This window comes from Zingiber officinale, chromosome 6A (genome assembly GCF_018446385.1).
Source record: "Zingiber officinale cultivar Zhangliang chromosome 6A, Zo_v1.1, whole genome shotgun sequence".
Lineage (NCBI taxonomy): Eukaryota > Viridiplantae > Streptophyta > Magnoliopsida > Zingiberales > Zingiberaceae > Zingiber > Zingiber officinale.
In genome coordinates this window covers 114,558,823-114,581,900 of record NC_055997.1, presented here as the reverse complement: position 1 = coordinate 114,581,900, position 23,078 = coordinate 114,558,823, and the positions used below count along the sequence as shown (strand labels likewise).

General features: G+C 38.2%; 2 protein-coding genes and 1 pseudogene across 2 annotated transcripts; all 3 read right to left on the bottom strand.

Annotated features, from left to right (window-relative positions):
- Nucleotides 1-61: 61 nt before the first annotated feature.
- Nucleotides 62-2,259, bottom strand: LOC121997556 (IRK-interacting protein-like). The gene is made up of 2 exons (XM_042552026.1): nucleotides 1,838-2,259; nucleotides 62-1,610 (listed from the first exon to the last, which is right to left on the bottom strand). Exons 1-2 carry the CDS (start codon nucleotides 2,054-2,056, stop codon nucleotides 222-224), a joined length of 1,608 nt encoding a protein of 535 aa, XP_042407960.1. The 5' UTR covers nucleotides 2,057-2,259; the 3' UTR covers nucleotides 62-221.
- A 978-nt stretch (nucleotides 2,260-3,237) lies between these two features.
- Nucleotides 3,238-6,037, bottom strand: LOC121997557 (annotated as a pseudogene).
- A 3,512-nt stretch (nucleotides 6,038-9,549) lies between these two features.
- Nucleotides 9,550-12,036, bottom strand: LOC121994324 (3-oxoacyl-[acyl-carrier-protein] reductase FabG-like). The gene is made up of 3 exons (XM_042548398.1): nucleotides 11,668-12,036; nucleotides 10,716-10,945; nucleotides 9,550-9,904 (listed from the first exon to the last, which is right to left on the bottom strand). The coding sequence occupies exons 1-3, from the start codon at nucleotides 12,026-12,028 to the stop codon at nucleotides 9,626-9,628; spliced, it is 870 nt and encodes a 289-aa protein (XP_042404332.1). The 5' UTR covers nucleotides 12,029-12,036; the 3' UTR covers nucleotides 9,550-9,625.
- Nucleotides 12,037-23,078: the final 11,042 nt, after the last annotated feature.

Sequence of the window (23,078 nt, the reverse complement as noted above, 5' to 3'; positions counted from 1 at the left end):
CAAAATTTTCATCAATCAATTATAATAAACAAAACCTAGAAATTTAAAGCACTTAAAACTCTTTCAAAATCTCACTTAATCATTGGTTAGATGGAAATTACAGTTGCTTATTTGATTCAGAAATTTACTTGAAGAAGAACACAAATTCAGGTTCGAACGTCGGATCGACAATTTCAACAGACAACGGAAGAAGAAGCACAAACCACACAAAAAACGATCCACTAGTGTTTGCAAAGAACTCTACACTTGATGACCCTATCTTGAACGTAGAACCCCGGCATGACCATGATCTTGACATAAACTGCGGTTCTTGTTCCCTTTCGATCTACCGACACGTCCTGCATGTAAATCGGATCGAAGTTTTGGCCCTCGACGACTCGCAAGATCGCCAATGGCGGGCTGAACGAAAATGCAAGTTGGTGGAGCAACCAGACGCACTTGGCGGCGACAAAGAAGCATCCGAGTAGTTGCTCCGGCCAAGGTCTCGGCCAATTCAGCAAAGCAGCAATGCCGCTCATCTTCCTATCACAAAATCTGCTGAACTCCTCATCGTAGCACTTGCTCCCCTTCCGCAGCACTTCGTTCCAGCTCAAGTTCCTCATCGCGACGAACGCCGCAAAGTTCGCCTGACGATTTTGCCGCGGGTCGAGGAACTTTGGAGATCCATTCTGCTGGAACACACAGTTCTCGAAGTCCTGGTAGAGAGACTGGTTCACGAGAGCTTCGACATGGTGCATCAACAATTTGGAATGGCTAGCACTGCTGATTGCCACTTGAAGGGGTTGGAGCATCAGCAGCGTCTTGCAAAGTTGATTGATGGAGAGCCTCGACTCGGATAGCAGCTGAATGAAGCCTTCTGCCATTGCTTCATGGCTCACCGGCATCGTCGATTTGGATTTGTTCACGGCCGCTCCGCCATTACATTTGGGTATCACTGACAAACTAGGAGTGCTCAAAAGCTGCAGTTGCTTGCCAAGCTTTGCCTGCTTCAATGCTTGCTTAAGCTCTTCGCAGTGTGCTTCTAGGTGGGCTAGCTTCTGTTGCATATCGCCGATCGAAGATCTCATTTCCGAGACTTGATCGACCGCAGCGCCCCTCTTCCTGTTGGCTTCATGCACCTCCTTCTTAAGCGACTCAAACGAAAATGATCCCCAATCATCAAGAACTACCCCCTTTTCATTGGATTGCGTTGCGTCCGGCGACATCTCTGGCCTGGATTTCGGTTTCGGCCGAGAAAACAGCCATGACAGAATGCGCCGCCCTCGGCGTCTCGAGCACCCCCGTGGCTGTGGCTCCGAATCATGCAAAAGGTTCGTGTTTTTCAGCTTCTTCGAGTAATTGTGTTCGCTTCCAGATTCTATACTGATGTTGGGAGACCTGCGAGCTGTTTGGATGAGAGAAGCATTCGAACACGAGATCCTCTTCGACAGCTGCTCATTCCTGAAGCTGTGCTCGCTGCATGGAGTGGAGTAGTGTTCGCTTCTGCCTGCACTCACTGCTTCATCAATCTTCCCCTGTCCGAGCTTGATGGCTCTCCATGTTTCCGAAAAGCTTCGGCTTTCGGGACCGATGATACATCGATGACTCCGCCACGATTCATCTTCGTTACTCTGTCAAACAGAACAGGCGATCGACTGAAAACGCATGATAATCCATAGAAACTTCGAACTTGCTCCGAAATAGATGAATAAATACTACTTGAGAGATCGATCTTTTTCTGAAAGAAAATAGGGAAATCGGTGTAAATCAATCCAGATGTGTTCCTATGAAGAGGAAATTAGGAAAGAATTCATCTTGGTTTGTTCTGAAAAAATAATTAGGGTTCGAGATTGCTCACGGCCGCGAAGATGGGGTAATCTTCGCCGGCGGAGGGAAGCAGATTGGAGCGGCGGGGAAGATGTGAAGGGGAAGCGCCGGCGGGAGGAGCGAAGGTGGCTGGGCTACCAAGTTGGATCCTTTGGACCAGCGACGCATGCAACGACCGCAGCTCCGCGGCCTTAGCGATGGCCGCGTGGATGTCCTCGGTTCGGAGAGAGGAAGCAGCGGAAGAAGCCATTGAGCGGGCTCAGACGGACATGGAGGAGCGGCCGCAATCGTCAAAGTGGAAACTTCAGAAGAGGAGGAGAAGAAATATGTGGCCGGAGTAGGAGTGGAGGAGGGTAGTCGTCGTCGCTGCTTCGTTTTCAGCAGTGTATGTGTTAATGGAGTGTATCGAACGGAGAAGGATAGGAAAATGGATGCTTTAGTCTGTGCCCAGCCTCCGTGCGCCATGTTTTTTTTAGACTAAACACGTGTGTGTACTTAGGTTTTAAAAATAAGTGGCAAAAATCGATTCGCTCTTTCCGACAGTTCTTTAGAGGACCAATATAAAAGAAATAAATCATGATAAATAAAAAAATTAATCCGTAATTGAAAAAGATACACAAAGACAAAAAAAAATTACGCTCTAACTACCCTAAGGTTCAAACTCATGCTCTCAAATGACAAATTTTACGCACTAATCACTCCAGCTAAACCAGTGGGAGCTACTTAGGCTCTAAATAAGAACCATGTTCGACTTACAAAATAAAATACTCATCAAATTAAATTAATAATTTTAAACAGATATATATATATATTCAATTCATTAATTTTTATTTGGGTGAAAAATGTACATAAATAATATTCATCAAATTTTTTTTTATCAAATTATTAAATAAATAAAAAAAATATTCAAAAAGAACAAACAAGTTTATATTATAAAACTCAATAATTAATCAAACGACAAATAATTTTAAAAAATAAAAATTTCAAATAAAGATACATTGGATCAGGAGAGAAGCCAGAAAACTCACCAAGAGTGGAAACTCTGGCGCATGGTAAGTTTTCATAAGAAGCCAAAACTTAGTCACGGCACAGACTTGGCCCATAATAAGTTATGCAATAGAATTCCTGCTCGTGTTAAAGTTGGCATGCAAAGACAAAGCTTAATCACGTTGCAAAAAAAAGAAAGTCTTGAATCTGAAAAGACGATTTAGCATTTTGGATTTAGAGGGGGAGAGATGTGCGAGGGCCAAAGGAAATTTGTCAGGAAATGAAGGGAATAGACAAGTTGGTGCACAAGAGGGGGAGAAGACAAGGCGTGAGGAAGGCAGGAAGTCCTTTTCCAAGCTGTGCTCATTTGTTTGTGGCCTTCACCAACAAATTTGGGGGTTTCAAAGCAGCTGTCTCGAGGTTAACAAGAGGCTGAAACTTCAGTGGATCAGAAGAAGAGTAAATATCAAATACGAAGAGTTTTGCAACACTGTAGTTTCTCCAGAGTGCATGCTACATCATTATTCAGTAGGAGAGTTTGTATATCTTCTCCCTAACATCCATGACAGAGTTCATTTGGTAGCCAAAAGGGATTCGATCTTCACCTCGACATGAGCCTCGTAGTCCTCTAGGCGTTTGGTGACCCCGCCATTCTCCCACCGAATGAGCGTAGGAACACCTTTGACCTTGAATCGAGGGTCCACCCTCCATGGATGGCTAGGGTTTCTCCATGTAGGTCTATCTCCAACATATGCTCTCAGAAGTACCACGTTGCTACTTGATGCTTCCAGCTTTTTGTATATTACAGGCTCAGCAACATTGCAATCTGTAAAGTGGAAGTCTAGTTCACAAAGCAGCAACAGTCTTGCAGAAATATAAACTTGATTCTATTCCTTATAAAGTTTTACTTGGTAGATTAGATGAATATTATATTATTCAGTAAAAAAATACACTTAACCATATGCAAACAGGAATCATATAGCTCCAAATAGTTGACACTTTAAGAGTATCATCCCCAACCACTAAGGCCATCATATTATGCATTTTGCTATGAATCTGTTAAGGTTATTTCTTAGGTAACAACAACACTGCATCGAGCCGAGAGCGCAAGATAAATGGAACAACCAAAGTAATGAACACTGGTGGTGGTTTCTGATGACACGAAATTGACTCTCAACACTCGTAATAAGGATGCAGTCAAGATGGACTGGGACACAGAAAGAGAAGCAATTCAGTCCAATGAACCAAAATTACATAAGCAAAAAACAGGGAAAAATACAAAGTCAATTTGTGCACAGGATAACCTGCAGATCAAGTTGATTGTAGCCAGAGATTTTTTTGCATGAGAGGTGACATGCTGGTGATTCACCTCCAAGCATAGAGTGTCTCCAAGGAAAAGAAATAGATAGAAGACATGTGAATGACACTAGGAAAGTAGTTATGGCTATAGATATAGGTCATTTGAGAATAAGCCTTAACAATGATCAATTGTTAATGGTGGCAAATGTTGTAGCTACTGGATAGCAAAATCGATTTTGATCAATATCAGCCCTTGGTTTCTTCAAAAACTAACAAAGACCATGTGTAGGCAGAAATTGAACATGTTTTGCAGAGTGGTTACAAACCCCGTTGAAATGCCTCAGCCTCTAGCATTATGGATTATGACAGTGATAAGCCTTGTTATTTGTTACTTGTACATGTAGATATAATAGAAAACAACAATAGCAACAACAACCGTGAGTCTTGGACGGCTATTTGGATCCTACCTCCTTAGTGAAAGGTCATAATATTAGTAACATACAGACCTCTTAACTTTTTCCTTTTTTTTTTAACATTATAATTATCCTTTTCATACCATGTTTAACTTGTTTGCTATAGAACTTATTGATTGTATTTGAACTTGTTCATACCACCTTAAACATGTTTGCTCACATTTTACCATCTACTGAAGTTACACCTACCTTTTCCTTAACAGTAATATTTTTTTATATATTTTTTTCTAGTATAATGCAAACTATAATCAGATACAAATGCACAAAGAGTTTATGCACAAAATCATCTACAAAGAGAAGCAATGGTGGTGGGAACTCACTGTTCTGAGACAAGTTCAGTATTTGGCAAGAGATTTACAGTACAAGTTGGGCCATTTTTTGAATAGATTGCACTTTGAATTATCATATGGGATCAAGTCCTTTGGATATTCCACTAGCTACTGAATAGACGATCAGATTAACAGCCACAGCTTTGCTGCTTCTTGGTCATTGCTATGGATGATCAGATTATTAAGGACATTCTGATAATCTAAAGACTGGTTCAGCATTCGGCAAGAGATTTACAGTACAAGATTGTCCATTTTGAATAGTTTGCAGTTTGTATTATCATGTGGGATTGAATTCTTGGGAACTTCTACTTGCTTCTTAAAAATAAACCTATTTCCACAACCTCGACTTTGATGCCTCTAGGTCAATTACTACAGATAATCAGATTATTAAGGATAGTTGCATCTATCAAGTGGTTTGGAAATTATGGGTTTAGATTCTCTATTCCTATCTAAAGATAGATGGATCTATTAGCCTATACCATCTTACATGATTCAGAGTGGGAGTCAAGATGGATGTATGACCTTTTACATGATCATGAATAGGGTTTCACGATCCAATGGACCAATGGACCAATGGTAATCAACTTTTGGAGAAAGTTTGAGAAGTCGATGGAAAAACAACGAGAAAAACAATATTAACAACCAAATGGTAAACAATCTATCACCTCAAAATTCAGCACCTCAAACACATAGATTCCAAAAAGAAATCCTCTGGACGCCTAAGTACCTGATCGGACCCCAAAAAACCTTTTTTTTTTTTAAGAATTTCTAAAAAGGAACATGAGGGTTTCAACTTCTAGCTAGGCGGGCAGTTCTCAGTCGAATCACGAGCACTCTTTTTGTTCCTGATTCAGTTCATACAAAATCGCAACGAAGAAGAGAGGAGAGGATGGGCACAAGGCACGCACCAGGGCACCAGCTAAGCTTGGTAGATGGGTCCTTGTCGGACAAAAAGAGTAGAAACTTGAGCGCGGGTTGGGCGCTCTACGCGCTGTCAAACCCCTCGAAAACTCGATCGAAATCGGAGAGGACGGCGTCCCAGATTTCCAGCGGCATCGAAGTATCGTTTCCCCAAACTGGTTCTTCTTCCACGGAAAATGAGCGTGTATTACGAATACTTCGTGAACAATCTGTCGAGTTGAACTCGAGCCCTAATTCGAATACAAAATTTTAAAATTTCCAAATTTCGAATCGAATTTGTATTCGAATATACCTATTTTAAATTGAATTTGAACTTTAAAATTTTCAACATATTCAACTCAATTCGATTCATTTACACCTCTAATTAAAACATTCCTTGAAATTTAAAATCCTCAAAAGGTGATTTCAAAACGGCTGTTTTACCTGTGCATAAATTTGTAAATTATTTATTTCATATAGGGAAATTTTAAAATGATGTATCTATTTTCAATTTTAACTTTATCAGTTGACTAATATTTAAAACAATTGAATCGATTTGATTCTATATCGAATATTGAATCGTTAGAAAATTTTATTCAAATAAGTGGATTGGTTTTTGAAATCGGGCCACTTGATTTTTTTTAATCTAAATTAATTTTAGATCAAATCGGTTGATAGATCAAATGATATTGGATTGATATGAAACTAGTTTTTATGTGTGTTATCTATCTCTCTTGACTATATCTATGCACTCAAATATCAATTTGACGTTTGATACATTAGCTGATTTTAGGTAAAACTGACTGATATACCAAATGATATCAGATTAATATGAAACTAGTTCTTATATATTTCTCTACTTCTCCTGATTATATCGATACCCTGAAACATCAATTTGTTCTCAATATATTGGGTCAAATTGAAATTTAAGGACATAGATATAATCAGGAGAACTAGCTGAATACATATGATCTAATTCCATATCAATCTCAGGGCATTTGATCCATCAACCGATTTTGAACACGAATTAAATTTTTTAAATATTTTTTATTTCAAAAAATTAATGCTCTCAATATACTAGGTTAAAGTGATGTTTGAGGGTATGGATATAATCAGGAAAACTAGTTGAACACATAGAATCTAGTTTCATGTCAATCCAAGGTCATTGGGTTCATTAGCCGATTTTGGGAAAAAACGATTGATGGATCAAATGACCTCGGATTGATATAAAACTAATTCCTATGTGTTCGTCTACCTCTCCTTATTATATATATACCCTCAAACTTCAATTTGACCCAATATATTGAGAGCAATAATTTTTTGAACACGAAAATATTTGAAATTAGACATATTGACGTGTTTAAAATATTATTGCTCTCAATATATTGGGTTAAATTGAAGTGTGTGAGCATAGATATAATAAGGAGAGGTAGACGAACACATAATCACTAGTTTCATATCAATCCAAGGTCATTTGATTCATTAGCCGTTTTTGCTCAAAATCGGCTGATGGATCCAATGATCTTAGATTGATATGAAACTAGATTCTATGTGTTCAACTAGTTTTCCTGATTATATCCATGCCCTTAAAGTTCAATTTGATCCAATATATTGAGAGTAATAATGGATCAAACGATCTCGAATTGATATGAAACTAGATCCTATGTGTTTGACTAGTTCTCCTGATTATATCCATGCCCTCAAACTTCAATTTGACCAATATATTGAGAGCAATAATTTTTTGAAATAAAAAATATTTAAAAAAATTTAATTCGTGTTCAAAATCGACTGATTGATCAAATGACCTCGGATTGACATGAAACTAGATCCTATATATTCGGCTAGTTCTTCTGATTATATTCATACTCTCAAATTTCAATTTGACCCAATATATTGAGAGCAATGTTTTTTTGAACATGAATTAAATTTTTCATACATATTCATGTTCAACAAATCATCACTCTCAATATATTGAGTCAAATCGGCGTTTCAGGATATAGATATAATCACGAGAGGTAGAGGAACACATAAGAACTAATTTTATGTCAATTTGAGATCATTTGGTACATCAACCGATTTTAGGCAAAATCGATTGATATACCAAGCGTCATTGACATTTGAGGGCATAGATATAATCAAGATAGATAGATAAATACATAAGAATTAGTTTCATATCAATCGGAGGTCGTTTGTGTTGGAGCAATCTAGATGCTCTACGTTTTGATGTTTGGGTAAATGTTTAAGTTAGGTTTATTGTTGTATTTGATATGCATTGTGAGTGTGCAGGATACGGGTACAATAAGGAAAGTCCAAGTGTGATCTTGGCAAAGGAGAAAAGTCCAAGGATGAATCTTGGAGATGTAAGTCCAAGCATGTAGTCTTGACAATGTAAGTCCAAGTGTGACTTGGCAATGGATGAATCCTGGAGGTGAGGAGCCTCTTGGCAAAGGAAGACCCGACAATAAGACAAGGCCGAAGGAAACTCTAGAAGGCAAGACGTGAAGGATGGGGAGACATCCGAGGGACGCGAGACTGATGGAGAAGGCTAGAAGGCTAGAAGGCTAGGTTTAGGTTGGTCAGGCGAGGACGAGTGCTAAGTGATTGTATTCGGGGTAAAATCCTATGTTTTTTAGGATTTACTGTAGCGATACTGTAGCAGCACTGTAGCGACATTATAACAGTCGACCGGTTACTGTAGAAGTCGACTGGTACACTGTAGCAATCGACTGGTACACTGTAGCAGTCGACTGATAGTCGACCATTGGGTAACGGTTGACTTCACTTAAAGGACCAGTCGATTGGTGCATACACCAGTCGACTGGTGGCGGGAAACATTTGGTGTTTTCCTCCTAAGCTCTATTTAATAGAGCTCGGGGTGCTTGTGCAAAGTTGACGAAAAAGAGGTGGTTAACCCCTATTAGTAGTCTTCCAAAGTCTCTATGCTCTTCTTGTAATCTAAGAGTGTTTGGATCAAGGTTGTGGTGAGGTTTCTCCACCGAGAAGGAGGTTTGAGTTAGCCGGAGGTTTCATGGGAGTCATCCACCAACAGATTGGGATCGTCCATCTTACGGACAACCGTGGAGTAGGAGCCCTAATCTCCGAACCACGTAAACGCCTTATCTTACGGTTTGTTTTCGTTTATTGTCTTTCCTTATTGTTTATAGGGTTTAACTTTCTTTTTGTTAGTTTATATTTTGTTTTTCTGCTGCGTACTAACAAATGTAGAAAGTGACGATTTGGGTGAGACGCTATTCACCCCCTCTAGCGGACGTCAAAGTCCCAACAGTTTGGTCTATCGACCGATTTGATCTAAAATCAATTTTGATTTTTAAAAAACATTAAAAAAAAATAAATCAATTCGACTGATTTTTAAAATCAGTCGACTGATTTTGACTAACAATCTGACATTTCAATACAGAACTAAATCGATTCGACTGCTCCAAAACACTATTCGACTGATAGGGGTAAAATTAGAAATAAATACATGATTTGATCATTTTAAAACTTCCCTACGTGAAATAAGTATTTTACAAACTTATATACGCGGTTAAGTAAAAAACCGATTTAAAAAACACTATACCCTCTTGAAACAATTACAATAAATAGAGAAAAAAATAAACTTTTAATTTTTGTATGAAGAAACTAAAATGGTGGTGAATAAAAAAGGGAGACAGGTGGTTAATGTGATGCATAAGAGAATCAATCCATCTTTATGAACCAATGAAGTTATTTTATTGAACAAAAGCAATTTCCTAAATGAAACAACTAAATTGACTTGATCAGCTTTTGGGTAGCCACATCAGGAAAATATAACAAAAAGAAGAACAAGGATCAAAGGGAAGAATAAAGAGGGACTCCAGGTAGGGTGACGCCAGCATCGACGATGAAGATGTTGCCTGAAACATATTCTGATGAATCATGAATTAAGTATCGAACAATCGATGTCATTGCCGGATCCAATGTGCCAAAAGTTCTCAGTGGGCCTATTCTTTCAGCCACTCTGTTCAGCCACTCTTTTTTCATTAGACCTGAAGTGATCTCAGACGCAAACAGTCCTGGAGCGATCGAGTTGACACGAATGTTAAACTGACCCAACTCCAATGCCATGGCCTGTTAGGCAAAAAGTTTATCAAATCTCATAGAGATGTGAAGATAAACAAAAGGAGCGTTAGTAATTTTTTGAGTTTAGAGTTTAGGGTTATGTTAATCCTAATATAACAATGTAATACTACATTTTCTCTCCCCAAGAGTTCTACCAGACCAATAAGAATTCCTTAACTCAAATTAGAATTTATTGAGTTCCTAATACTGTTATTAACTAACACATGTATAAATCATTTCGAAATATGTAACCAAAATCAAAATTACCATTATATTGAGCCAAGATGAGAAAGTTAAATTACAAAGATTGATTTTATGTAACAACGTCTCACCACAAAATCTTGACTATTTTACACATTTAACATGAATTGAATAATGCATCACACAAAGAAATAGAAATTACCCTTGAAGTGTGCTTTAATCATCTTCTAATAACTTTTCGCTCCAAACCTCCAATCTTCTCCGGTATTTGCTCAACTTAATTTTGCAATTAAATATCAAGTGTCTTGCCATGTGTTTAATACACGTGATAGACCCAATTATATTAAACTCGAATAAATTAATTTTGACCTAGTGAACTCTTCACTGATTAAAATAATTTATTGATCTCATTTTGTTTCACTAAAAAAATGAGATTGCACTGAAGCTTATAATTAATAAAAATATTGTATCTAATAACTTTAGCTGCTAGAGTTTGCAGTAAGAATCAAAATATCTAAAGCAAAAGTTATAAAATCCTGAAACTGGTTCTGTTCAAGCATCATGATTGAAAGTGTTATTATTAGGGAAGGTTTAGCTATGTTTTTAGTTGGAAGATTACCTTAGTAACTCCATTGACACCAGTCTTTGATGCAATATAGGCAAGTCCTCCAGGTAAATGGCCACGATCAATGCCTCCAATAGATGAAATGTTAACTACGGATCCTTTCACTTTTGCATCACGCATGAGTTTGCACACAAGTTTTGAGACGAGCCACAGTCCAGTTAAATTTGTTCTGATGTTGTCATTCCAATCCTCTTCAGACCAATCTAAAGGGGAATGCACACTACCTGAGAGAAAGAATTGAAAGCACTGATCATGCATTGTATTGAAATTAAGCAGATAGATCACATAAATTGGCAACAGAGAGGAACCCAAAATGTCAGGATTTGAAAGCATACAAGAACAAAAGTTATGATTTGATGAAAAACCAATTGTTTTGAGTGAGCATCACAAAGACAGAAGAACGCAGTTCAAGTGAGAGTAAGAATGAAAGATATACCCTTCAGTAATTTCCAAGTTATTTATGAAGTAAACATTTGTGCCTCATTTGAAGAACAACATATACCTCATAAGGGCATAACAAGATCAGAACAACAAAGAGAAAAGAGACAATGTATCATTAGGTAGTGTTACTAACACATTATTGTACACGACCTTCTAAAATTCACAATGCATTGTTCCTTTTTGTTCATGCAGTCCATTATCATCTCGCTCAGAATACAGTTTCCGATTTGACACCATTTTCGTGTTTATCAGAAATATGCTCCAATGTTTGATTTAATCAATAGTTCAATCGATGATACTGGAATCTAAGTTCGTGAACACCTAAAGTCGTTTCGATTATCATAAAAATTACTGGAAATAAAGAACTTTGGCTTTCTTTTATAGACGTCTGCATTTTGCGAAAACTAGGCGAAGGCTGTTGAAGAACAAAACGGGATGAAAAAATTTAGGTTTTTCTTTAAAATACCAAATTGTTCGAATAAAGATAGATCCAAACGAAGAGTACCTCGAATCCCGGCGTTGTTCACCAACCCATCGATCCGACCGAAGGTCTCCCACGCCCTCCGTATGGCGGCCGCTATCGACGATTCCTCCGCGCTCACGTCGAGCTCGACCGCAACGGATCTCGGATACTCCGGCGCGGAGGACCCATTGATCTCCTCGCAGAGGGATTCTAGACGGTCGACACGCCGCGCGGCCGCAAGCACTCGGCAACCGGCCCGGGCGAGGTCTAGGCAGAGGCCGCGTCCGATGCCGGAGGACGCGCCTGTCACCATCACGACCTTGCCCTCCAGCCTCGCCCACGGGGTCGAGACTCCTCGGCTCGAGATCGCCGCCGCCGCCGCCGTCGCCGTATTTTCCACCATTGCGACGTTAATACTATCCGCCTCAAGGGTGGCCTATTTATAGACTAAACTAAAATACGTCTACGCCAAGTCAAAATTAATTGAATTATATAATAATTAATTAAATTATTTTATATATTATTGAATTAAATTGTATAAATGGCCTATGCTATGAGTTGCCTAAAAAAACAGACTTTCTCTTATCCCTTTTCCTGATATGTTCCTGGATCAAAAAATGAGAATTGGTAGGAGGCTAGTAGATAGGGGCCATTGCCCCCAAAGGATCTGGTTCAGCCTTTGTTCTCATCTCTTTTTATCAGCCATCCTCATATTACTTAAAGGGATATTGGGCAATGACCATAGAGTCAGTTTTGCTTGAGCATCCTGTGAAAAATAAATAATTAAATTGTAATGACTATTTAATTATAATAAAAGATGATTATATTTATTTAAGATGATTTTCATAGTCCATCTCTAAACTATAATAATAAAAAGAGATAAATTATGAAAATAACTTATATCTTACTCAAATTATCTAGGAGATGGGAGGATTTTTTTTTAAAAAAAACATATTATCGGCAAAAAATAATTTCTTGATCTAATGACTACTTAAGCCTAAAACCCAAGTTGTTAATTATTAACAAAAATAATTATTCTCTAAAAAGTAAAATAATAACAATATAAAAGGGAGGCTATTTAATAATTCAAATAGTTTGTTTTCCCTTCAAAATAGAAAAACAATGCCGAAATAACACGATAATTTCTTCCTCGGAGTTACAACGAATGCCACCGAGCCTGGCACACTCAGGTCTCTGCCGACATTGACTTAAAGAACGATGTTGAAATTATCAATGTATTTTAAAAATATAATATTATTATAGTATTGATTTTAAAATTTATAAAACACGTATTGATTTTTAAAATACAAGTCATAAGGACAACTAGGGACAATTTACTCAAAGACGTACATTGTATATTATATTTTTCAAAAGACGTAAGGTACTTTTATTTATATCAAATGGCACAGATAAAAAAATTTATTTTTCAGATTATCCCTCTGATAATCTGCCAACCTCCTCTTTTTAATCATCATTTTCTAAGCATCCAAGCCACAAATTGAATTGAAAATTATTTTGTGATTCGGATGCACGTCCTCTCACCGTCTCTCTCCCTCCATCCCTCTAGCCTGGTCTTATAAACACGAAAGAAATATGAACCTCCTTCACTTGTCATTCCTTCTCGTACTGGTTGGCGGGATAACAAAAGACCAGTTAGGGTTTAGGAATATTGACGTAAAAGTTTCAAGAGGAGTCCAAAGGACAACAGTAGTTAAAAACGTCAACGTTCAAGGACAAACTTCAAGCAAGAGTGAAATTAGTAGAAGAATACAGTTAAAGATTTAGCGATGTATGTATAGATTTATTACTGTAAATAGGGTAGTGATGTAAAAAAAAATTACAGTTTGGTTATAAAGAGTGACGAAAAAAATCGTGTTTATGGTTTCATTAGATGTGTGGGGAATAAATATTCAACAACACATGCAATATGATGTAATCCAATACTTAATCGATTTGCAAGGTGCTCCAGTATGATGCTAGATTTAGCTAGACCTTGCTCATGCATGTTAGGTTAATATGGCGTTATCAAGACGTTGGGTCTGATATGCGATCATATCAAGCTCACTTTCTGCCTTGATCAAAAGTTTTGTTTGATACTATATCTACCTTCTCTCTCGCTCAACCCTTCATAGTGATTGGGAGTTTGCATAAATCTAATTACCCTTGTTCCATCAATGTGTGTTGACCAAAAGCCACTTACGGACCTAAACTTGTTCGATTACACTCATTTAACGTATTGTTAGTTTCTGTAGTTGTAAGGAGTTAAATTGTGCTAATCATTTTTATTTAGGCCTCTCATTATCTCAGTGGTCGTCCAAGTTTACAAGAACTTTTTGTTTCAATATGAGCCTGATATTGGATGATATCAGACCCACGCTGGAACATGATCTTTTGTTAAAACTTTGCTTTTACATTATATAGATATTTTTCTCACTAAACCCTTCCTAATGGTTGGAAATATACAAAATTACAAAAATCCTAGGCCCATATCAGTCAGACTGTGTCACAACCACTGATAAATTATGAAAATCTAATAGGTACATCATATACTTGGTCTTTGATAAATTTGTATGTACAATAGTACTTGATTATGTAGTTACAAATTTACTAAATTAGTTTGTAATTTATTTATCAGGGATGATCATATAACTGAAGAAATTCTCTCTGAGATATGGAATACGTTTGATACAAATTCTAGCATTGGACATGGAGCTAATGTATAGAATTAGCTAGAAGAAATATTCCATCGTCTTTGAAGTATAGTAGTGTGCCTAACATAAATCGAAATACAAACAGTAATTTCACATTTGATCTAAATGAAGAAGCAAGTATTCAAGAAAAAGAGGTTCTGAATCCTTGTACAACATTTGGTGATTACTTTGAGCCTACTTGGAGTGAGGAGGAAGGGTATTATACCCTAATTAGAGAGGAATTACAATGTAATACAGATATACAAGAATTCTTAGCTGATGATATGCAGATTGAACAATATGAAATTTCTCCAGAGTAGTACAGTGACTTAGAGGAGGAGTTCCCAATAGCTGATTATCTATATATTCTAAATTCTCGATTGCTCCAAAGGCCAATTGAAGAGGCAATAGATGAGCATGAATTTTGTGTTTGATTGATTTTTCCATCTCTACAAGAGTTCAAGAATGCACTTGTGAAACATGTCATGGTTAAATATATGAGATATAACTCAGTTGACACTCGAAAAAATAAAGTAAAAATTGTCTGCTTCAATCAACCATATACATGGAAAGTAGTTGGCCAAAAGGATGTAGAGTTCATTGTTACGAAATATATAAAGGAACACCAATGTGGCACCATTAGGGAAAGTTTTGATCATCAAGCATACTCTTCCTCCTTTGTAGCGTCTTTTGTTGAAGAGAAATTTCTTGTTAATGAACAGTACAAGCCAAGTATGATTATATCATATATAAAAGCTAGGTTTGTCTTTTGTTGAAGAGAAATTTCTTGTTAATGAACAGTACAAGCCAAGTATGATTATATCATATATAAAAGCTAGGTTTGGAGTGACCATATCATACAGAAAAGCATACATAACTCAAGAGAAAGCGATGAAGAAAGTCGTTGGAGATTATGACAAAGCATATAGAGATCTTCCACTATATCTGCGTGAGTTAAGAGTCAGGGATCCTGAAACCTATGTGGCACTACACAGGAATGAGGATAATCAGTTCCAACGCTGTTTTTGGGGTTTTGGAGCTTGTAGAAGAGTATTCAGGTCTTATCTATGCAAATTAATTGGAATTGATGCCACACATCTAAGAGGGAAATATCCGTATGTGTTGTTGATGGCTACAACAATTGATACTAATGATAATATCCTCCCAATAGCCTTTGGAATCGCTGAAGTTGAATGTGGGTTTGCATGGGAGTGGTTTTTGGATCATACAAAGAGATTCTTTGTTGTTGATACAGAGTCAATTAGCATAGTATCAGATAGACATCACGACATTATATCAGCAGTTAGGAAAGACTACCTTACCGCCCATCATGCTTTCTGTTGTCACCTCATGTCTTGCAATATGGTAACAGATACTGGCAGTAGGTCAAGTTTAGGCTTGTTTTGGGCAGCAGCTTAAGCAAACACAACACTCCAATAGGATCTCATAATGCAGTCCATACTTGAAAAACATCCAGATGCACATAAGTGGCTTCAGAACATTGACCCTAAAAGATGGGCTAATTCACACTTTAGTGGCAGAAGATACATAATGCTAACTATAAATTGTGTAGAGAATTTAAATGCTTTGTTTAAGGAGACACGTGAACTTCCCATAAACAGGTTAATTGATAATACTAGAAGAAAGGTAGCTCAATAGTTCTATAACCGTAGGGAGGAAGTCTCGAAATGGTATGTTGCTTTGACACCTCATGCTACCAAAGAAATGGATTCAAGGAGAGAGAAAGCTAGACGATATAAAGTCCACCCCTATTCTCAATCTGAAATGGAAGCAGAGACATGGGGTGCTTCATTCATTGTTGATTTGGAAAGAAAATATTGTAACTATGGAGAGTTTCAAATTTCAGGATTGCCTTGCTCACATGCAATTGTCGTCATCATTCATTGAAACATGGATACACTCTCATATTGTGAGCATTATTTTCATTCACAGAATTGGAATGCGACATACATGGATCATATTTACCCCTATCGAAGTAAGGAATTTTGGCCTAGGGGAGTAAACAACATTATAGTTCTATGTGTCCGTAGCCTTGTGCAGCCAAGTAGGCGAAAGAAGGCACAGATCGAGTCGAAACATAACGGGAAGGTAAAAATCAAATGCAGCTGATGCAAACAACTGTGCCATAATCGGAGGACCTATAGAATGCCACCAACTCCTGGGTCTTGACTTACTTGTAAATTGGAGGAGTTGATCTATATATTTTGTATATTTTGTATGCAGTACATCCATAAAATTGTAAGAAAAACAGTTGTGCAAAGTGATGTTACTGTTATATCTTTGATTGTAGTATATATTTTATAATACAGTATTATGTATGGTATGAGAAGTGTAAACCATCCTAGTAAGGCCGAACTAATACTTCACACCATATATCCATTTTGTAAAATAAAAATGCGCTAGCAGTTGTGAATACTCAGAAAAAATAGGTTTAGTCTATCTTTGTATTTCAATTCAATAGGTAGGGGTTGTTAATTTCAAAGTCATGTCAATCTGTTTTAAACTATAAATAAGTTGAAACTTAAACAAAATGATTGTTGTGATTCTTGGAAAAAAAATTGGGCATCGGTTGCCATTCATTGAAAAAAAATAGGTGTACTGTTCCGTGCCAAATGGCATGGAGCAAGAACTTCTTATCAAGGATATATAACTAAGGTTTGACATCATATATATCATCTCCCCTCTCAAACCTTCATAGAGAACGTGATTTCAAGTAAATCCAAGTAGCATACGACCATCAGTGGGTTTTGATCAAAATCCACTGATGGACCTAGACACTTCTTATAGAACTCATTTCAAGTCTAGTTAGATTCTGGTATTACAAGGATGTCCAACGATGCTATCCCTTACTGTTGTACAACTCTCTAGGGTTGGTAGCACGTTTTGAAAAAAAAATCAGCCTTATATTGGGCATGTTATGGTACCATATCAGGTCCAACGTGGGCCTGATATTAAAACTTAGACAAAATGATTATTTTAAACTATAAATAAGTTGAAACTTAGACAAAATGATTGTTGGGATGCTTGAAAAAAAATTGGACACCGATTATCGTTCATTGAAAAAAATAGGTGCACTGTTCTGTGCCAAATTGCACGGAGCAAGAACTTCTTATCCAGGGTGTGTAACTAAGGCTTGACACCTATATACCATCTCCCCTCTCAAACCTTCATAGGGAACGTAATTTCAAGTAAATCCAAGTAGCATAGGGTCATCAGTGGGTTTTGGTCAAAATTCACTGATGGACATAGACACCTCTAATTGGACCTATTTCAAGTATGGTTAGATTCTAGTATTACAAGGACTCCAACGATGCTATCCATTTCTGTTGTACAGCTCTCTAGTGGTGGTAGCACGCTTTGAAAAAAATCAGCCTCATATTGGGCCTAATATGGTACCATATCAGACCCAACATAGGCCTGATATGATACCATATCAGGCCCAACGTGAGCTTGATATTAAAACTTAGACAAAATGATTGTTTTAAACTATAAATAAGTTGAAACTTAGATAAAATGATTGTTGTGATGCTTGAAAAAAAAATATTGGACACCGGTTGTAGTTCATTGAAAAAAACAGGTGCACTGTTCCGTGCCAAATGACACGGAGCAAGAACTTCTTATCCAGGGTGTATAACTAAGATTTGACACTATATATATATCATCTCCCCTCTTAGGCCTTTATAGGGAACGTGATTTCAAGTAAATCCAAGTAGCGTAGGTCATCAGTGGGTTTTGGTCAAAACTCACTGATGGACTTAGACACCTCTGATTGGACTCATTTCATCTCTGGTTAGATTCTGTTATTGCAAAGACTCCAACGGTGCTATCCATTATTGTTGTACAACTCTCTATGTGTGACAGGACCTTTTGGGAAAAAAATTCAGCCTCATATTGGACCTGATATAGTACAATATCAGGCCCAACGTGAGCCTGATATTATACTATATCAGGCCCAACGTGGGCCTGATATGATCATATGATACCTTTCAAAAAATAGCATAATTTGATGTTACGGCATGGGAATTTGATTCACCATAATTTTAATTTATACAAACATTATATCATTACAAGAATAGTCTATTACACATTTTTAATTACAAATTTTCAATTTCTAGACATTAAAGTTTTTGTCAGACATATTTTATGTTCAAGTCTAAATCTATAGGCTCTCATGTCAGCTTGTATAAAATCTGTTGATATTTGAAACATCAAACTCTCTGCATAGCGCATCATAAAAAAAGCACAATCTAACCTACAAGGAAAAATATTATAATGGTGAGAGTCTATTGTGAGGTAAAGATGATGGAACATACATAAATACTTACGATTTGCTTTGTGTAGGGCCATTAACTTGAAGCGTTTTAAAGTCTCTCCCGGAGAAAGGTGCTAATCCTTGATGCCATATGTGATATTATGACCAGTTTAACTCCTTAAAAAACAACACCTACATATGAAAGACAATAATAATTAATGTATAACCAGTTTCATGGTGTAGCTTGTGATTGCATGTTGCGCGATAGTCTGCTCCATTATTGTTGAGCACATCGCCAGTTTCATCACTGTCGGTGCTCCATTGGTCCGCTCATAGGTAGTGTGACGCAGCGTGGTAGTACGTCAATTTGGCTCTATCGGTGTTCCGTTGGTCCGCTCATGGGTAGTGTGACGCAGCGTGGTAGCACGTCAGGGATCCCTCCCCGTCATGGTGTACTGGGAGATGAGAGCATTGTGCTCCCCCATTTATGATTTGGGGTAGGAGGACAGGTGTACTCCGACAGCATCCCGTCCATTCGATCACTCATCAGGAGCAATGACGGCAGAGTGCACGGTTGTCACAGTCCTACCCACTTGGTCTCACCATTGTGTGTGAGATGACTGACTGACGTCAGGGGTGGCCATGACATTGGCATCATATGCATGATGCATTTATTGTTTGTGTTTGCTGCATTTAATTGCTGCATTTGTATGGATGCATATGATTGACATGCATACAGGATTTATGACACTCTCAGTCTGACGACCTGTTGTACTTATACCCTGGTCCTGGTTAATACAGTTTTCTCCTGCTTGTTTCAATTGCATTTATCCTTCTTGTATCAGGAGACTGTACGCATAATTGGTGCTGATTGTTATTTTCTTTATTATGCATATCAGTTGATACCCGCTGAGTGTTGGACTTACGCCCTCCTCCATTGTTATTTTCAGGTTGATGCTGTCCTGAGGGTTCCAATTGCTAGTTCCCTGCAGTCCACGAAGACGAGTGTTGCTCTTTTAGTTTTTCTTATTTAAACTGTGTTTAGACTTTGTTGGATCGAGAAGCGCTAGAAGGGGGGGGGGTGAATAGCGCTCGCGGTTATTTCGTTCGATTATCGAAATCATAAAACGTCCGTTGAGATTAAAGCAGCGGAATAAAAAACAAATACACAAGAACACGGTCGTTTACTTCGTTCGGAGCCTAGATCGACTCCTACTCGAAGGCCGCGATCCTTGATCACTTTCGGTGGGCAACAACTATAAGTTCGGAATAATTACAAACTGAAGTACAATAATTGACAAGAATTAATTATACCGACGACAATTAAGAAATGAAAATTCGGAGCTTCGGGTCGTCGGGTGGTTGTTGCAGCACTTTGGAAGCAATACTTGAGCAGAGCACAGCACGAGGAAGCTTTTTCTTTCGTTATCTATTGCTGCTGCTCAAACCCCTCTTATAAAGGGTGTTCAAGGCGCCTTAAACCCCTCCAAGGCGCCTCCAGGCTGGCCGCATCACCCGCGTGGATCAGAACCGACCTGGTCGAAGTCCTGTTCAAGGAGCCTCCAACCTCTCCAAGGCGCCTTCATCAACTTGTTCAAGGCGCCTTCAGCCTAACCAAGACGTCTTGAAGCTTGCTTCGCAGCCAGCTCAGGTTTTGCACTCGAGGCGCTTCCAAGCTCCATGGAGGCGCCTCGGACACTGTTCATCCGAGGTTAATCTTTGCACTTTGGTCCCTGCAAGATACATTAATCCTAAATATACCCTGCAACACAAAGTTAGCACATAAAATAAAATAGAAGTGATAATGACAGTCTCCGGACTGTCCGAGTCTGACTTCGGGTTTCCAACCGGAAACCCTAGGTCGACCCGACGCATACTGTTCCCTCTACGGGGAACGCGTCCTCACCTACTCCACTCAGGAGATTTACCTGATGCCAGATCGGTCCCCCCAGACCGACTAGACTTTTCACCTAGGGTTACCGCCCCCTAGGGTTTTTCTCCACCTAGGGTTACCACCCCCTAGGACCTAAGGTTGCCGCCCCTTAGGGTTTTCCTCCACCTAGGGTTACCACCCCCTAGGACCTAAGGTTGCCGCCCCTTAGAGTTTTCCTCCACCTAGGGTTACCGCCCCCTAGGACCTAAGGTTGCTGCCCCTTAGGGTTTTCTTCCACCTAGGGTTACCGCCCCCTAGGACCTAAGGTTACCCCCCTTAGGATTTTCCTTCACCTAGGGTTACCACCCCTAGGACCTAAGGTTACCCCCCCTTAGGATTTTCCCCTGCCTAACCGCAGTTAGGACTTTCCTGAAACCTTATTTAACCACGTTAGATAACAAGGAATTTTAACTTTGAATCTCATTGCCATTATCAAAACTGAGGTTCGATCGTCGGATACTTACTGCACCAATAATCTCCCCCTTTTTGATTATGACAACTGAAATTTCAAGTTAAGTAAAAATGCAATAAAGATAAGCATAAATAAGCATAGGCATAAAGCATAGGCACATTCACAAAGAAAATTTCTTTTTAATTTTCTTTGAATTTCTTCCTACTCTCCCCCTTTGCCATATATCAAAATACTCAAGAGAGTGAAGAAAATCTAGGCTTTAGCTTAACTTTCAAAGAGAAAAATAGAGGGTTAAGCATACTTTTGATAAACACTTAGTTTTTCTTGTAAGACTTTTAGCTAGGTGAAATAAAAAATGTTATCATAATTTTGAAAGCAAAATTCTTCCTTTAGTTTGAGAGATACTTTTAGCTGAGATAAAGTTTTTTTTGTCTTTAAACAGTAACTTAGCAAATTTTTGTGATATCAAACCACTTTAAATTCTTAGTTTTTAAAGAGGGAGTTTAGCAAAAAAATTGATCAAGACTTAGTTTAGCTAAGATTTTTACTTTTTAAAATACTTTTATCAAGGACTTTGCTAAACTTATGAGGATAATAGTTTTGTTAAGTATTTAACCTTATTTAGTTTTTTTTTAAAAAAAACTGTTTTGATGAAATTTTGAGAATGTTTTGGAAAATACTTAGCATTTTCAGCAGAACTTAGTATTTATAGCTAAATTTGAAAATACATAGCTATGTTTTCAACTTAAACATGATTGCGTTGAGAAAATATCTTGCCAAGTAGCTAAGCAAAGAAAATAATTTAACTAAGTTTAGTTAGTGATCCGACTGTAAGAACAGGGACCCCCCTCTGGGGGAAGTCATGTCACGTGGAAGTCAAAGGGTCAAACGGTCGACCGGAAAAGGGGGGACCGGTTGGCAGAAGGGGGTCTCAGCAGAATTAAAAACGGCTCGACGGGGAGTCGAGTCTCCGACGCTCATGGGGAACAAGGTCGTCGGGCCGATCGGATAGCCCGCTCAGCCGAAGACATAAAATAGCAACACTGCGAACAGTCCATAGAGCACACGACCGGGAATCTCCCGAGTGGACCAGCACATACAACCGGCCGGACGTGAGAGAACATGCCAACCGGCCGGACGCTCGGCATGGGGTAAGAAGAGACAAAAGGACAAGGGAACATCTTCTGACAGCGAGTATGTTCGATGATCAGGCCATGCGTAGGATCTTATGGCAGAGAGTGCCGCTGTCCCATCAAAGATGTGCTCGGACTGTAGCAGTATGGTGTCAGGTAAGCTCTTCTGACAAGCCCATGCTGAGGTATGGGCTGAGGACACGTACTCGCCTCAGTATGTGTGCGTGAGCCTCTTCGCAGCTCTATATAAAGGGCCTCACACTTCACCAGAGGTACGCGTTCTTTGAGATTTGAAGCCACCTCTTTGTTGTCCACTTGCCTGAGTTGAGCGTCGGAGGGTCGTCGCCGGGAACCCCTTCCCGACCCGACTTCTTTGCAGGTTCGCCAGAGGTCCATACGACCGGTCGAAGATCCACGTCAGCAGTTCGGAGAGCGCCACGTGCCCAGCGTCCGTTGATTCAGCGTTCGGACAAGATCAGTTAGAGAAAACTTAATTAAATACATAGCTTTGAAAACATTTAGCTTATAGAGCAGTTATAATTTAAAAGTCAGGTCATCAATAATTTTAATTTTAAAGCTAAGTTAAAAATAACTTGAATTTTCGAAGATATGCCAAAAATAGTTTTAAATTTTGAGGTCAAGTCAAAATTTTTAAAGAAAAACTAATTTTAAAACCGACTCAAAATCACTCCTCCTTAATTAATGCCTTAATAAATTTTTGAGTTTAGGAGTTCAAGAATGAGAGGTTAAAAAATTATTTTCCTAATTTTCCATCTCACTCAATCTAAATTAACAAGCATGTTTAGCATATGAGTGAACGTGAGATGGAGTTGTCTTTGCAGTTGATAATTGAAGTAAGTTAGAGTTTCAAAAGACTAAACATTTAAAGTTTTGAATATTATCAATTAATTAAGTTTGAAATTATAATTTGAAAAGAATTAAAATTTTAATAACTTGAAATTTGATTATAATTTGAAAAACTATAATTTTGTAGATAGTGATTTTGAATATT